This window comes from Bufo bufo, chromosome 6 (assembly GCF_905171765.1).
Source record: "Bufo bufo chromosome 6, aBufBuf1.1, whole genome shotgun sequence".
Lineage (NCBI taxonomy): Eukaryota > Metazoa > Chordata > Amphibia > Anura > Bufonidae > Bufo > Bufo bufo.
In genome coordinates, this window is record NC_053394.1 from 122,049,921 (window position 1) to 122,066,022 (window position 16,102).

General features: G+C 44.9%; 1 protein-coding gene across 1 annotated transcript in view; it reads right to left on the minus strand.

Moving 5' to 3' along the window:
• LOC121004771 (osteoclast stimulatory transmembrane protein) overlaps positions 1-14,561 on the minus strand; it is a 37,559-nt gene extending 22,998 nt beyond the window's left edge. The window contains exon 1 of the mRNA XM_040437116.1: positions 14,497-14,561. Within this exon, the coding sequence (XP_040293050.1) occupies positions 14,497-14,525 (29 nt within the window). The 5' untranslated portion in view covers positions 14,526-14,561. The remainder of the gene's footprint in view (positions 1-14,496) is intronic.
• Positions 14,562-16,102: the final 1,541 nt, after the last annotated feature.

The following is a 16,102-nucleotide window of genomic DNA, read 5'->3' on the forward strand; positions in this document are numbered from 1 at the left end:
GCAATTGCGGACAAGAACAGGCATATTCTATTAGTGCCGGCAATGTGCGGTCCACAAAATGCGGAACGCACATTGCCGCTTTCCGTGTTTTGCAGATCCGCGTCTCCGTGTATCCGCAAAACACGTTGCGGACGTGTGAATGGAGCCTTAATGTGAGGTAAATTAGTTTCCAATGTAGTATTAATAACTAAACAATTACATAATAAACATATTGCATTGTCTACTTACCACCAGGACAATAAGATGATCTGGTCTCTGGCTGCAGTCTGGCTCTGGGGACTCCCTTGTCATTCTCTTCTCTCCCCCTCCCTTGTCACTCTCTTCTCCCCCCCTCCGTCCCTTTTTCACTCTCCCCCCTCCCTTGTCACTCTCATTTACTCCCCCCTCCCTTGTCACTCTTATTCCCCCCTCCCTTGTCACTCTCATTCCCCCCCCTCCCTTGTCACTCTTATTCCCCCCTCCCTTGTCACTCTCATTTCCCCCCTCCCTTGTCACTCTCATTCCCCCCTCCCTTGTCACTCTTACCTCCCCTCCCTTGTCACTCTCATTCTTCCCCCCACTCCCATCATTCCCCCCCACTACCTTGTCACTCTCATCATTTCCTCCCCCCCTCCCTTGTCACACTCATTCCCTCCCCACTCCCTTGTCACTCTCATTCTTCCCCCCACTCCCTTGTCACTCTCATCATTCCCCCCCCCCTTGTCACTCTCATTACCCCCCACTCCCTTGTCACTCTCATTCTTTCCCCCACTCCCTTGTCACTCTCATCATTTCCCCCCCCTTGTCACTCTCATTCCCCCCCACTCCCTTGTCACTCTCATTCCCCCCCACTCCCTTGTCACTCACATTCCCCCCCCCACTCCCTTGTCACTCTCATTCCATTTCCACCACCTCCCACCTCCCGTGTAGCGTCGCCGAACTCTGTTCGGTCCGCGGTACAGGAGCATTTGTTTCCTGTACCCGGCCGGACTGAAAGGAAGTGCACACTAAGTGAGTACTTCCTGTCAGTCCGGCCGGGTACAGAAAACAAATGCTCCTGTACCGCGGACCGAACAGAGCTTGGCCGCGCTACATTAGAGGCGCTTCCCTCCTGTCAGTCCCTCTCTCTGGGCAGTGTGGCAGCAGCCCGGTGCGGAGGAGTGCCCGCCGCCGCCCGCCGTACTTAAAAAAAAAAAAAAAACTTGCGGCAATGCATTTTTCTTAAACCGCACGGGGCCGGCGCCCCCTGCTAAATTGCACCCTAGGCGGCTGCCTAGGTCGCCTTACAGGTGGCGCCGGCCCTGCCCACACCCACCTCAGACGCGTCCACCTCAACAATAAAAGGTAGAGAGACATCAGGTTGTACCAAAATGGGAGCGGAAGCAAAACTCTTTTTGATACTAGAAAAGGCTTTAAGCGCATCTACCGACCACGAGGAAAAATCTACCCCCTTTTTAGTCATATCAGTGAGTGGCTTAACAACAGAGGAATAATTCAAAATGAACTTTCTGTAATAATTGGCAAAACCCAAAAACCGCATCAGCGCCTTCTAATTCTCAGGAAGCTCCCAATCAAGCACAGCGCGGACCTTCTCAGGGTCCATGCGAAAACCAGAAGCGGAGAGAAGAAAACCAAGAAATTGAATCTCCGGAACCGCAAACACACATTCGTCCCCTTCCTTGACCCTGACTAGGTTGTATGCCCCTCTTAAATCCAACTTAGAAAAAACTTTAGCCCCAACAATCTGGTTAAACAGGTCCGGGATCAGAGGAAGCGGATATGTGTCACGAATTGTGATACGGTTCAGCTCCCTGAAATCCAGACAAGGTCTTAAAGAACCATCTTTTTTCTTAACAAAAAAAAAACCAGCGGCAACAGGTGACTTTGAGGGTCGGATGTGTCCCTTTCTCAGGCTCTCAGAGATATAAGTACGCATAGCAACTCTTTCAGGTTGGGAGAGATTGTATAAACGTGATTTTGGCAGCTTGGCGCCTGGGATGAGATTAATAGGGCAGTCGTACTCCCGGTGAGGGGGCAACTCCTGGACACCACTCTCGGAAAACACATCCGAAAATTCAGAGAGAGAAGATGGTACAGTCTTGGTAGAAACCTCTGAAAGAGACGCCGTGAGGCAATTCTCTCTGCAAAACTCACTCCAACCATTTATTTGCCTTGCTTGCCAATCAATGGTGGGGTTATGTTTAGTGAGCCAGGATAGCCCCAACACTAGAGGAGTAGGTAATCCGCTTAGGACGAAACATGACATATCCTCAACATGAGCGTCATCCACAGTCAAACGGATATTGTGAACTATGCCCTTTAACTATCTTTGAGAAAGTGGAGCGGAATCGATAGCAAAAACAGGTATATCCTTTTCCAAAGTGCATACCTGGAAACCATGCGTTATTGCAAATTGATTATCAATGAGATTGACAGCTGCTCCACTATCTACAAAAATCTCACAAACAATGTTCTTGCTGTCAAGCCCCCCCTGGCAGGTAGGAGAAAACGGGAACTACAAGCAAACGGCAAACCTTCAATTTCCGCATCAACCTTGCCAATAGTAGCAAATGGAAAGTTTTAGAGTTTTTTTTTTAAATTTTTATTACCCTCAGAAAACTCCATGAATCTCCTAGAGTGGCAAACATTAGCCAAATGATTTATACCCCCACAACAGAAACAAACCCTCCTCTGAGAGCTGAATCCTCTACTATCAGAGGCAAGCAAACCCAGCTGCATGGCCTCCTCCTCAGAGGGGATTGAGAGAGACTGAGACCCCTGTGCACTGAATGAGACAGCCCCACTGTCCTTGGGCTGAATATGACAGGAAGGAGTAGTCTCCTCTCTCTCTCTAAGATGCCTGTCAATACGAACAGCTAGAGACATGGCAGATTCTAACGAGGCTGGTCTCTCATAAAAAGCAAATGCATCTTTCAATCTTTCCAAAAGACCATGGCAAAATTGACTTCGGAGTGCAGCATCATTCTGTCACGGCTGAGGATGGGGGAAACCCTCAGCCGTGCGATGAACGGAAGATGTTTGGTCGCTGCAAAGCCAGGACCACAGGATCAGGGAGCAGGTCACCTCCTACAGCGTCCCTAACTCTGACCCTGACTCCTAGCTGTATGAGCCGACCCTGATGGTAGGAGGGCTCATACTCCGAAACCTTGGGGTCCCTATTAGCCCTCAGGGTGGCCCTGAACTAGGAGCAGGGTAAGACGACCTGTTCCTCCTAGACACGGATGAACAGGAGTCTCACTAGCCAAGCTGCAAAGAATGGGGAACAGATACAGCATATAGATATGGCAGGTGAGTGAAACAACTTCCACACCTACCTGCCACAGACACACTGACTGGATCCCGTGCTCACAAGCTGATGTCCACACCAAACATAAATGGACACAGCACAAACACCTAAATACACAGGAACCCAGATCCATAGCTGCAATAAACCAATAGACCATAAAGACATCTTCACACATCAGACATAAAGTTTATGACCACAAGGGTGGCCCTCACTGGCAGATGGTATATAACCAGGAGGATGACTCCAGCTAACCATGGCTGAAGTACCCCTCAGAGTCTGGCATCCAGCAGGAGCTAAATAGCCCTAAGTGGTCACACCCACACACAGTCACACCCAGTGTTCACACACACAAAGAAGGGAGTTAACCCTTCCTACACCAGGCAGGGTAGTGAAGCCGCTTAAAGGGAAAAGCACATAAACACACTCACCTGTTACTGCCGGCAACAGCATGCGTGGCAACCATGTCCTGGGGAACAGCCAGCAGGCCGAGACACTGCCACCACGTGCACACAACACCACACTTTGCCGCGGACAACCGCAAGTGAAGGGAGGTGTCACCGTGCATACAAACATAACCTCGTGCACAACAAACAGGGAAAGTGCACACATACAAAAAGAGGTTGCCAGGTGAAACCGCATGCACTTGACAGTAAGCTGCCTAGCAACAGCTCAGGCTGCTATGCTGCCAAATACAAACATGTTGCCAGCGGCAACCACACGTGAGGAAACATACAAGCAGCCCTCACCATGTGGTTGACAACAAAACCAAAACCGCAGGCAATTGCATGCGGATAAGGAGTCACGACCATAACCATGGTCGTGACACATTCCAACCAGTATCAGCTGCCCATCTCCGAAATTCAGAACGATATATCTCTGCGGACTGTTTACCCTGGCATAAAAGACACAGTTTAGATTCCGCCAGAGCAATACGATCCGGGTCATCATATATCTGCCCCAGGGCTACAAAAAATTAATCCACCGATCGGAGGGGCCGTGCTCCCATCGGCAGCGAAAAGGCCCAAGACTGAACGTTATCCCTGAGCAGCAAGATGATGATCCCCACCCTCTGCTCCTCATCACCAGAGGAATGGGGAAGTAGGCGAAAATGGAGTTTGCAAGCCTCTCTAAAGCGAACAAAATTCTCACTATCCCCGGAGAACATATCCAGAAGCGAGATCTTAGGCTCGGAACAAACTCCATGAACGCCAGCAGAACCGGTCACCTGAAACTGAGACACAGTTTTACGGAGATCTGCTACCTCCAGTGAAAGACCTTGCATGCGGTCAATCAAGGCAGAAACCGGATCCATTCTTAAGACGGTTACGGCGGTTTATAATTTCACGGATGATGTTGCAGATAGCTGGATCCCAAACTAAGGAGCATATAGGTGAGCCCTATAAAACCCTAAGAGCTCTCCCTGACTGCTATGCCCATGCAAGGGTCTCAATGGTAGACGATTGCATGCCCACGTACCTAAGACTGTGTGACACCTGAAAACCCTATAATAGTGAGGGGACACGACCACCTGCTGCCTGCACTTAATACGGACGGAGTCAGGGTCACCTAGAATCAAGCCAGCAAGGAAACACAATACATGAAAAGACTTATCTGAGCAAACAGCAGCAGCAGCCTCCAGCAGTGAACACTTCATCCAGGAAGTAGTATAAACCGCAAAGTGAGGCAGTATGGGAGGGAATATAAAGGGAGACGATTATTCTAAATAGGTGACACCTGGGAGAAGGAAAGGAGATGACAAAGTGAAACCAAAACAAAGAACGTCATGCAAGAGGTAGAGAAGGACGTCTGCCAGACCTTCTCACAGAACTGGCGGTAACAAATATTGAGCCATTCTGTCACAAAGGATTAACTGTTTGTCTAGCTGTGTGAATACTTTTTTAATTCACTTTGTATCTGTCATGGGCAGACTGGCCTTGGACCCTTCAGGGAAATTTCCCGGTGAGCCAATGCTCAGAGGTACACACAAGCCCTCCTCACAGCCATTGGCGGGGTAGATAGAGATATGATGGTCTCAGCATTACATAATTCTGGGAGCATCAGGACTTGTGCATCAGGCTGGCAGCTTTAAGTGCTCTCCTGCATTCAACTATATTGCTGTCCTCAGGACGCTGATACAGTCGAAAACTGGCGGAAATGGCAGTATTTTGCACTGTGGTATTTGGTTCTGCTGGGGCAGTCTTTTGTGCTGTACTACAGTATTGCTGGCCCTGCCTAGTTTTCTTGTCCATTCCTACTTATCTTGGCCCTGTCTTCTGTCAATTTGGACCCGCTTACAAAATGGGGCCACTTTAAAAACATTTCCCAGGGCCACTTTAAGTTCCCAGTCCGCCTCTGGTGTCGGTCACCTAATAACCCTTATCTCTAATTTACTAAGAGGTCATAAACACTTATTTAAGCCACATTCTTATCAAAAAGATAGGAAAAGAGCTATAATGAGTGTTTATAATATCAGAGAGCAGAGATAAGGAGCCTGTCAGATTAGCTGGTCGACGAAGCTGAGAGAAAATTCAGATCCCTCTATTAGAGCATCTCAGCCCTGGACAGAAAATAGGGTTCCATATTTGCAATAAAGACCGATATAAAAAATTATCTTTAGCTCAAAATTAGTACAATGCATAAAAAAATTGCACCCAAAGGTGTACATAGCCTTTAAAGGAAATGTTTCACCAAAGTTTTTTTCTGCCAATTAAAACCAAATAGTGACACATCCTTTTTTTCTAATCTGTTTTTATTTTCTGAATACAGAGTCTTTAACCGTATTTTCTGAACATGATTATAAGGGCGTCTATCTTGCATGAGTTGTTCGTAACAGCATTTAGAAAGCATTAAGAAAACTGCTTTACGGCAGGCACATGGACTGTAGCCACAATGCACACAAGCTGACCTGATTGAATTCTATGGGACATTTTTATAGGCATGCTCTGTGACCTAGGTCATAATTATTAAGTAGAAGACATTTTTTATTTGAAAAGTCAAGCTGTGCCTCACCCACTTTACTCATAGTTAATATGGTTGAAAAAAAGACATAAGTCTATCAAGTTCAACAAAGGGATAGGTGGGGACACGAATCCCAGAAGGAAATGATAACATCTGTGTGCAGTCTCCATTTTTTTTTTCATCCTCATAAAAATAAATGTGTGAATGAGTGTGCAATCCACAAAAAAATAAAATAAAAAATGTATATGTGCATGAAGCCTAAAACACATAAATTAAGGTAGAACATTAGTATATACCTTTACTTAACCGCCTCACGTCCGCCCATAGGATATAAACGTCCTATGGGTGGACGTCTATTTCTGACAGCACGTTTTAAAACGTCCTGTCAGAAATAGCAGCTGCACGCTAATCGTGCAGCTGCTGATCGGGTTGCCCGCTGTCAGTGACAGCAGGGCAACCCAGAGAGGAGGCAGGGACAGGGCCCAGGTGTCCCTGCCTTCCGGATCGCTGCAGACACAGCGCTCACCGAGCGCTGTGTCTGCAGAGAAGGAAGCGCACAGCGCTTCCTGTTCCGGCCCGGCGGTCATGTGACCGCCGTGACCGGAGTGTGCAGGAGCTGTGTGAGGTCTCTCAGAGACCTCGATCAGCCCTGCTGTGAGGCTGTACAGCGCAGGATTGCTGCTGTACAGCCTCTATAGGGGTGCATTTGTTCTGTAACTGGGGCTACTATGTCAGCCCCAGTTACAGGAGAAATCAACTGTGAAAAAAAAAAAGAAAAAGTGAAGCAAATGTCCCCCAGAGGTCTTGTATGACCTTATGGGGGACGAAAAGTGTAAAATAAAATAAAAAAAATAAAGGGTTGAAAAAATAAAATAAAATAAAGTTTCACATGTAAAAAAAAAAAGTTCCCAAGTAAGGAATAAAAAAAAAAAATTAAAAATAGAAAAAATAAAATAAAATAGACATATTAGGTATCGCCGCGTCCGTAAAAACCAGCTCTATAAAAGTATCACATGACCTAACCCCTCGGGTGAACACCGTAAAAAAAAAAAATAAAAAACTGTCAAAGCAAGCAATTTTTGTCACCTTGCATCACAAAAGGTGCAACACCAAGTGATCAAAAACGCGTATGTCCCACAAAATAGTACCAATAAAACCGTCACCTCATCCCGCAAAAAATGAGCCCCTACATAAGAAAATCTCTTAAAAAATAAAAAAACTATAGCTCTTAGAACATGGAGACACTAAAACATCATTTTTTTGGTTTCAAAAATGCTATTATTGTGTTAAAGTGAAACAAATAAAAAAAAGTATACATATTAGGTATTGCCGCGTCCGTAAAAACCAGCTCTATAAAAATATCAGATGACCTAACCCCTCGGGTGAACACCGTAAAAATAAAAAAATAAAAACTGTGTCAAAACAAGTAATTTTTGTCACCTTGCATCACAAAAGGTGCAACACCAAGTGATCAAAAATGCGTATGTCCCACAAAATAGTACCAATAAAACCGTCACCTCATCCCGCAAAAAATGAGCCCCTACATAAGAAAATCTCTCAAAAAATAAAAAAACTATAGCTCTCAGAACATGGACACATTAAAACATAATTTTTTGGTTTCAAAAATGCTATTATTGTGTAAAAATTTAATAAATGAGAAAAAGTATACATATTAGGTATCGCCACGTCCGTAACAATCTGCTCTATAAAAATGTCACTTGACTGAACCCCTCAGGTGAACGCTGTAAAAATAAATAAATAGAAACTGTGCTAAAACAACCAATTTTTTGGTCACCTTGCCCCATAAAGTGTTATAATGAATGATCAAAAAATCATATGTACCCAAAAATAGTACTAATAAAACTGGCACCTTATCCCCTAGTTTCCAAAATGGGGTCACTTCTTGGGAGTTTCTACTGTAAGGGTGCATCAGGGGGCTTCAAATGGGACATGGCATCTAAAAACCATGTGGAGTTCCTTTTCTTCTGCGCCCTGCCGTGTGCCCATACAGCAGTTTATGACCACATGTGGGGTGTTTCTGTAAACCGCAGAATCTGGGTAATAAATATTGAGTTTTGTTTGGCTGTTAACCATCGATGTGTTAAAGAAAAAAGTTGATTAAAATGGAAAATCTGCCAAAAAAGTGAAATTTTAAAATTTGATCTCCATTTTCCTTTAATTCTTGTGGAACGCCTAAAGGGTTAACAAAGTTTGTAAAATCGGTTTTGAATACCTTGAGGGGTGTAGTTTCTACAATGGGGTCATTTATGGGGGTATCCACTATGTAGGCCCCACAAAGTGACTTCAGACCTGAACTGGTCCTTATAAAGTGGATTTTGGCAATTTTCTTAAAAATTTGAAGAATTCCTTCTAAACTTCTAAGCCTTCTAACGTCCTAAAAAAATAAAATGACATTTCCAAAATGATGCCAACATAAAGTAGACATATGGGGAATGTTAAATAATAAATATTTTATGAGGTATCACTTTCTGTTTTAAAAGCAGAGAAATTGAAATTTAGAAAATTGCGAATTTTTCAAATTTTTGGGTAAATTTGGGATTTTTTCATAAATAAAGGTGAAATATTTTGACTCAAATTTATGACTATCATGAAGTACAATGTGTCACGAGAAAACAATCTCTGAATGACTTGGATAAATAAAGGCGTTCCAAAGTTATTACCACATAAAGTGAGATATGTCAGTTTTGCAAAATTTGGCCTGGTCAGGAAGGGGGCAAAGGGCCCAGATGGGAAGTGGTTAACTTGCATTCACAGCTTTATGAAATGCCATGTTTTTTCCTATTGAATTCCATTTTCTTACTCGACTTCTATTTCAACAGATGCATCATAAATATTGCACTTATTATGAAAATTATATTGACCGCTGAATTTACAACCACCCAGACAACTCTAAATCCTCTGATTTCCTTCATATAGTATATAATAAAACTGGCTGCCTGCAGCCGCTACTATAGTGCATAGGTAAGAATAGATACAGATCAGATACCATTGACCTTATTAGAAGCTGTAAAAATTGTATATGCACTAAACTCCACTTAGTGGTGGCTGCCAGAAAATGCTGTGGATTTATGTCAGTAACAGAAGCCAAATTTCAGCACCAGCCACCGCACCTCTTCCCCAGGCACCATAGCAGTTGTGTGGCCTACTTCTATGGTTGGTACCCCCCTGCTTTCAGTGACTAACAGGTAGTTGCATAGAGTTCAGTCATAACATTCTGAAGGTTGAACTTGATGGACCCTTGTCTTTTATTCAACCACAAGTACTTAACGTACAGTGTATTTTGAACTACAGTCAGGTCCATAAATATTGGGACAGTGACACATTTCTAACATTTTTGGCTCTATACACCACCACCGTGGATTTGAAATTAAACGAACGAGATGTGCTTTAAATGCAGACTGTTAGCTTTAATTTGAGGGTATTTACATCCAAATCAGGAAGTAGAGGCCTTGCAGAGCATCACCAGGGATGAAACCCAGCGTCTGGTGATGTCTATGCGTTCCAGACTTCAGGCTGTAATTGACGCAAAGGATTTGCAACCAAGTATTAAAAAGTGAAAGTTTGATTTATGATTATTATTATGTCCCATTACTTTCGGTCCCTTAACAAGTGGGAGGCACATATGCAAACTGTTGTAATTCCTACACGTTCACCTGATTTGGATGTAAATACCCTCAAATTAAAGCTGACAGTCTGCAGTTAAAGCACAGCTAGTTTGTTTCATTTCAAATCCATTGTGGTGGTGTATAGAGCCAAAAAATGTAGAATTGTGTCGATGTCCCAATATTTATGGACCTGACTGTATGTTACTTAAATGGTCACTAACTTCTGGGCTTGCTGGCAGTGCCCCATCTTGCCAATGTTGCCATCTGCTATCCTGCTTACCATCATGTTGCCTGTCTACCATCATCTTCTGTAAGGCTGCTGCTGCCTCCATCACATCACCTGCCTTCATGCCACTGCTGAGGCCTGCCTACCATTATGTTCCGTATGGATGCTTCTGTTGCCTCCATCATGCCACTTCCATCTTTTTGCCGCTGCTGCTGCCTACCTGCCATCATGTTCTCTACGGCTACTGCTGCTACCTCCATCATGCCACAGCCATCTTCATGCCACTATTGCTGCCTACCTACCAATATGTTCCGTATGGCTGCTACTGCTGTCACCATTATACAGCTGCCACCCTTATGCCACTGCTGCTGCCTGCCCTCCAACATGTTCCATAAGGCTGCTGCTGCCACTGCTGCTGGCTGCCTACCATCATGTTCTGAATGGCTGCCGCTGCCTCCAACATGCTGCTACCTCACTGCCAACATGTACCATATGGCTGCTGTCGCCACCGCATCGGCTGATGCTCCTCGCTGCTAATCCCCTACTGCCACCACTATTAACGCAAAGCATCTGTCACTACTACCAGTAGTACTACTACCACCACCCATAGACAACTGATCTACTGCCGTGCTATGCTGCTTCTGCTGCTGCAACTATTGTGGCCACGTGCTTCTTCTTACGATACCCTTTTCAAATCCACACTGCACTGATGCTGATCCCAAATAAAAGGGCGATTTTTCAAGGCTTGTTCACAAATAGCTACTTTTTCTTCTGACATTTAACACTTGTGCATGTCATATGTGCAGGCATTTTAACCCTGACAAGGCTTTTTGGATGCTTGGTCCCCAAATAAGCCACTTTAAACCAAAAAGAAAAAATATCACATAACTCTGTGTGTTTAAGCACCATCTGCCCCCTGTAAGGGATAGTGTTGAGCGTGAATATTCGAATTACGAATATTTATCATGAATATGGCAACTTCGAGAATTCGCAAATATTTCTAATATAGTGCTATATATAAATTTTTCAAATATCCGTCTTTTTTTTTTTACTTGAAAAATCGGCATGGTAATGATCGCGTAATATGCGAATATTACGCGATCAATACAGGCATGGGTCAAAAATTAATATATAGCACTATAGAAGATAGTGCTATATATTTGTTTTCTTAGAATATTTGTCATTTTTTTCCATTTGAAGTTATGATTCCTCCCTGCTTAAGTTGCTTGTCAAGCAACGAGCAGGGAGGAATCATGACTTCAGATGGAAAAAAATGACGAATATATTTAAAAAAACTAATCTATAGCACTATATCGAATCTAGTGCTATATATTCGTTTTTTTAATATTTGTCATTTTTGTGGTGGAAGGGGTGCATAGGAATACAGTGTATTCAGTACACCATAAAAGCCACATTTAAAGTGCCTTTATGTTCAGCCGCTTTCCTCTGGTGGAGTAGAGAAGTCAGGGGCAATCCAGGCCTTGTTCATTTTGATAAGAGTCAACCATTCAGCATTTTCGCTTATCAGTTATTATGCACCCAGTAGCACTAAATACCCGCTCTGACAAAACGCTGGCGGCAGGGCAAGCCAGCACCTCCAAGGCGTGGAGCGCCAGTTTGTGCCACATGTCCAGCTTGGACAACCAATAGTTGTAAGGCACAGATGGGTCATTGAGGACGCAGACACGGTCTGCTACGTACTCCTTCACTATCTTCCAACATTTTTCCCTCCTTGTGACAGTAGGCCGTGCATCAGGTTGTGGGTGCTGGCGGGGTGTCATGAAACTGTCCCATGCCTTGGAGAGTGTTGCCCTGCCTCTGTTGGAACTGCTGTGTGTTCCCCTCGTCTAACCTCCTCATTTGCCAAAGGAACTACGTACTCTGCCGCTAGTGTTGTCAGCTGGGAATTTCTTGAGCAATTTTTCCACAAGGACCTTCTGGTATTGCACCATTTTGCTAGTCCTCTCCACCACAGGAATGAGAGATGAAAAGTTCTCTTTGTAGCAGGGGTTAAGAAAGGTGAACAACCAGTAATCGGTGTTGGCCAAAATGCGTACAACGTGAGGGTCACGGGAAAGGCAGCATAACATAAACATAAACTATGTGTGTGAGAGTCCCAACAGACAAGACTTCACTGTCCACATCAGGAGGATGACTCTCAATCTCCTCAACTTCTTCCTCCTCTTCTGCCCATCCACGCTAAACAGATGGAATAAACCTGCTATGGGTACTACCCTCTGTAGCGGAGGCAACCATCTCCTGGTCCTCCTCCTCATCATAATCATCCAATTTGCGCTGAGAAGACGAAATGAGGGTGGTCTGGCTATCACCCTGTGTACAGTCTTCCCTCATTTCCACCTCTTCCACATGCAAAGCGTCTGCCTTCATTGTGACCAGGAAGCGTTTCAGTAGGCACAGAAGTGGGATGGTTACCCTGATAATAGCGGCATCGCCGCTCACCATCTGTGTTGATTCCTCAAAGTTGCGTAAAACTTCACAGAGGTCAGACATCCATGCCCACTCGTCACTTGTGAAGAGTGGAAGCTGACTGGAAATGCGACAACCATGTTGCAGCTGATATTCCACTACTGCCCTCTGCTGCTCACAAAGCCTGGCCAACATGTGGAACGTGGAGTTCCAGCACATGCTCACATCACACAAAAGAGCTCCTTGGAATTTCCAAGTGTGGGATCACTTGTTTGCCAAGACTCTCCATGGTAGGAGGAAGGAGAATCAGGGTGAGGATCCTGTTGACCAGACTCTTGGCTACTGAGACTGGACTTTGTGGAAGACAGAGTGGTGCTTAACCGACTGGAAGCATTATCTGCTGCAATCCAACCGACCACCTGGTCGCACTGGTGTGACGTCAAGAGTGGTGTCCTGCGCCACTTTGCAAACTGGGACATGAAGCTAAGAATCGTGAATGAGTGCGTTTTTCTTGTGCTCTGGCAGCAGGCACAGTTTCACCGCCGCACAGGGCCACGGTCTCTGCGTGCACCATCAGCAGCACGGCCACTTCCCAGTCCCTTACTACTCGCCTTCCGCATATTAAATGGTATATATGCGTCTTATAGGATCGCGCGATTGTTAGCAATTTACAAGATAGCCACTCCAAATTAAGGGCGTGAGCACAAGGCTGCTGTGTTTTATCTCTTTTTATGTGCCTGCACCACCACTGACATTTGTGAGTGTAATAAAAAACCTGTTTACATACACATTGGCGACAGTGCTTCACTATCAGAGAATTTTTTTTGTAGAATTGCCTATGGGAGAAAAAAAACAAGAGGATCTTGCAATGATGGTATTCGTCTGATGTGCCTGTATATCCATGTGTGCTTGATCGAGTGGAGGAGGAGGTCATCTGTGGAAACTAATATTTTGCCTATATGTGCAGAAGTGGATGGTTTTGATTTGGAGTGGCTATCTTGTAAATTGCTAACAATCGTGCGGTCCTATAAGACGCATTGAACTAAGTGTGAATTAAGCCCACATCACCATTGGGACATGCTGCTGCAAATTATCGAGGTAAAGTATTGGAGGACTTTCATTTTATATTTTTAAATGGTATATATGCTTGCAAGTATGTCACACGTACAGCGCAGGTTTTGTAAGTGTATGCGTAAATAAATTAGACTGAATGTCACTGATACTTAGGATGGGCAAACGTTATTAAGGAGATGTAGCACAGTTAATGTCGCTGCCACCAGCAGTGAAAAAATTACACTGAATGTCACTGATATTTAGGATGGCAAACATTATACAGGAGATGTAGCACATGTAATGTCGCTGCCATCAGCAGTGAAAAAATTACACTGAATGTCACTGATATTTCAGATGCGCTAACATTATACTGGAAATGTAGCACAGTTAATGTCGCTGCCACCAGCAGCGAAAAAGTTACACTGAATGTCACTGATATTTAGGATGGGCAAGCGTTATACAGGAGATGTAGCACAGGTAATGTCGCTGCCACCAGCAGCGAAAAAATTGCATTGAGGGTCCATTCACACGTCTGCAATTCTGTTCCGCATTTTGCGGAACGGAATTGCGGACCCATTAATTTCTATGCGGCAATTCCGTTCCCGAAAAAATAGAACATGTCCTATTCTTGTCCGCAAGACATTAGGCATCTTCCCCAACAAACATGTGGGGAAGAGGCTCGAGCATCGCGCTCGAGCACACGCGGTATTTGGCCGAGCATGCTCAATCAACACTAAAAATAAAGATAGATAGATAGATAGATAGATAATAGAACCATATAAGGAAGATAGATTGATAGAGATCAATTATATATTATACAAAATAGATAGAGATGATAGATAGATAGATAGATAGATAGATAGATAGATAGATAGATAGATATCTTTAAGTGAATTGCTATTAATGGTGGATATATTTACCTTTTATGAGAAGTATTTTGGAGGCTCATTGTATAGATTGTGAGGACTTGTCAGTGTCAGATGATGTGACATACTACTTATGGCACAATCAGCTGACATTGAGAAGTCTGGGCACTGCAGATACCCACACCCTCACATCTGACGTGGCCTTTTGAGGAAATTCCTTTTCTTCTAGTTGGATCTGGAAGTTGCTTGCAGACAGCTGAATGCATTTAATTAAGTAGTATACTGTGTGTTTGTGTGTGTGTGTGTATATATATATATATATATATATATATATTAGCAGAAGGACCCGGCTTCTCATGGGTATATTTCATCTATTTCATTTCATGTTTTTGTGTGTCGTTAAAAGATATCGACAGTATCCACTATAACAGTGACATTTACAGTACCCCACCCCTTTAACAGTGACATCCACAGTGGTCTGCCCCCTTAACAGTAACATCCAAAGTGCCCTCCCCTTTACCAGTGACCTCCACAGCAGCCACCCCTTTATTAGTGACCTCCACAGTACCCTGTCTCGTTAACAGTGACTTCCACAATAACTCGCCCCCTTAACCGTGACCTCCACAGAGCTCCATTCCCTTAAAATATGACCTCCACAACACCCCGCCCCCTTAACAGTGACCTCTACAGCACCCTGACCCTTAACACTGACCTCCATAGCGGACCGGCCCCTTAACTGTGACCTCCACTGTTCCCTGATCCCTTAACTGTTCCCTGATCCCTTAACAGAGACCTCCACAGCACCCACCCTCTTTTACAGTGACCTCTACAGCATCCCACCCCCTTAACAGTGACCTCAACAGCAGTAATCCCGTTTAACTGTGACCTCCACAGCATCCCACCCCCTTAACAGTGACCTCCATAGCAGCCCGCCCCCTTAACAATGACTTCCACAGTGGTATTAGTGACCTTTACACTACCCAATCTGCTTAACAGTTATTTACACAACACCCTGTCCCCTTAACAGTGGCCTCTACAGCAGCCTGCCCCTAGGGTGGCCAGAGGTCAGGTTTTAGGCCGGAGAGTCCGGAGGGCCGGAGGGCATTGCCACCACCACTCCAGCACTGGGTTGGCCAGATGTCTCCTACTAGTACCCTGGAGATGGTGGACCTGGTCGTCCGGTATGGGGCTACTGAGGAACTCCAAGTGTGAACTCTGGGGAAGGGTGTAACAAAATCCAGAAAATCCCCTCCCCAGACCCGGTGGCCTGAGCTGAGAAAGACTGCAAGGGATGTGCCCTTTGGGGATCGGAACCCGATAATATGCTGGCATTGTCATGAGCCCGGCCATGTACGGGCCGACTGTCCTGACCTGGTCGAGCCCATGAACGTAAACTTTGGGTATCGACAGTCATGGTATGCAGAAGGGTCGGTGCGTCAGACACTCCAGAAACTCTCAATAACGAACCTTTGTGTCAGGTAGAGGTGGGAGTCACTTTCGTGGTGGCTCTGCTGGACTCAGGGAGTCGGGTGACCCTTGTGAGGGCTTCCCTGGTGCAACCCACTGAGTTTACGGGCTGGAAAGTTAGGGTGCTCAGCATACATGGAGATTTAAGGACTCAGCCCTATTTCACCTTAAAGGGAACCTGTCATGTGGATAT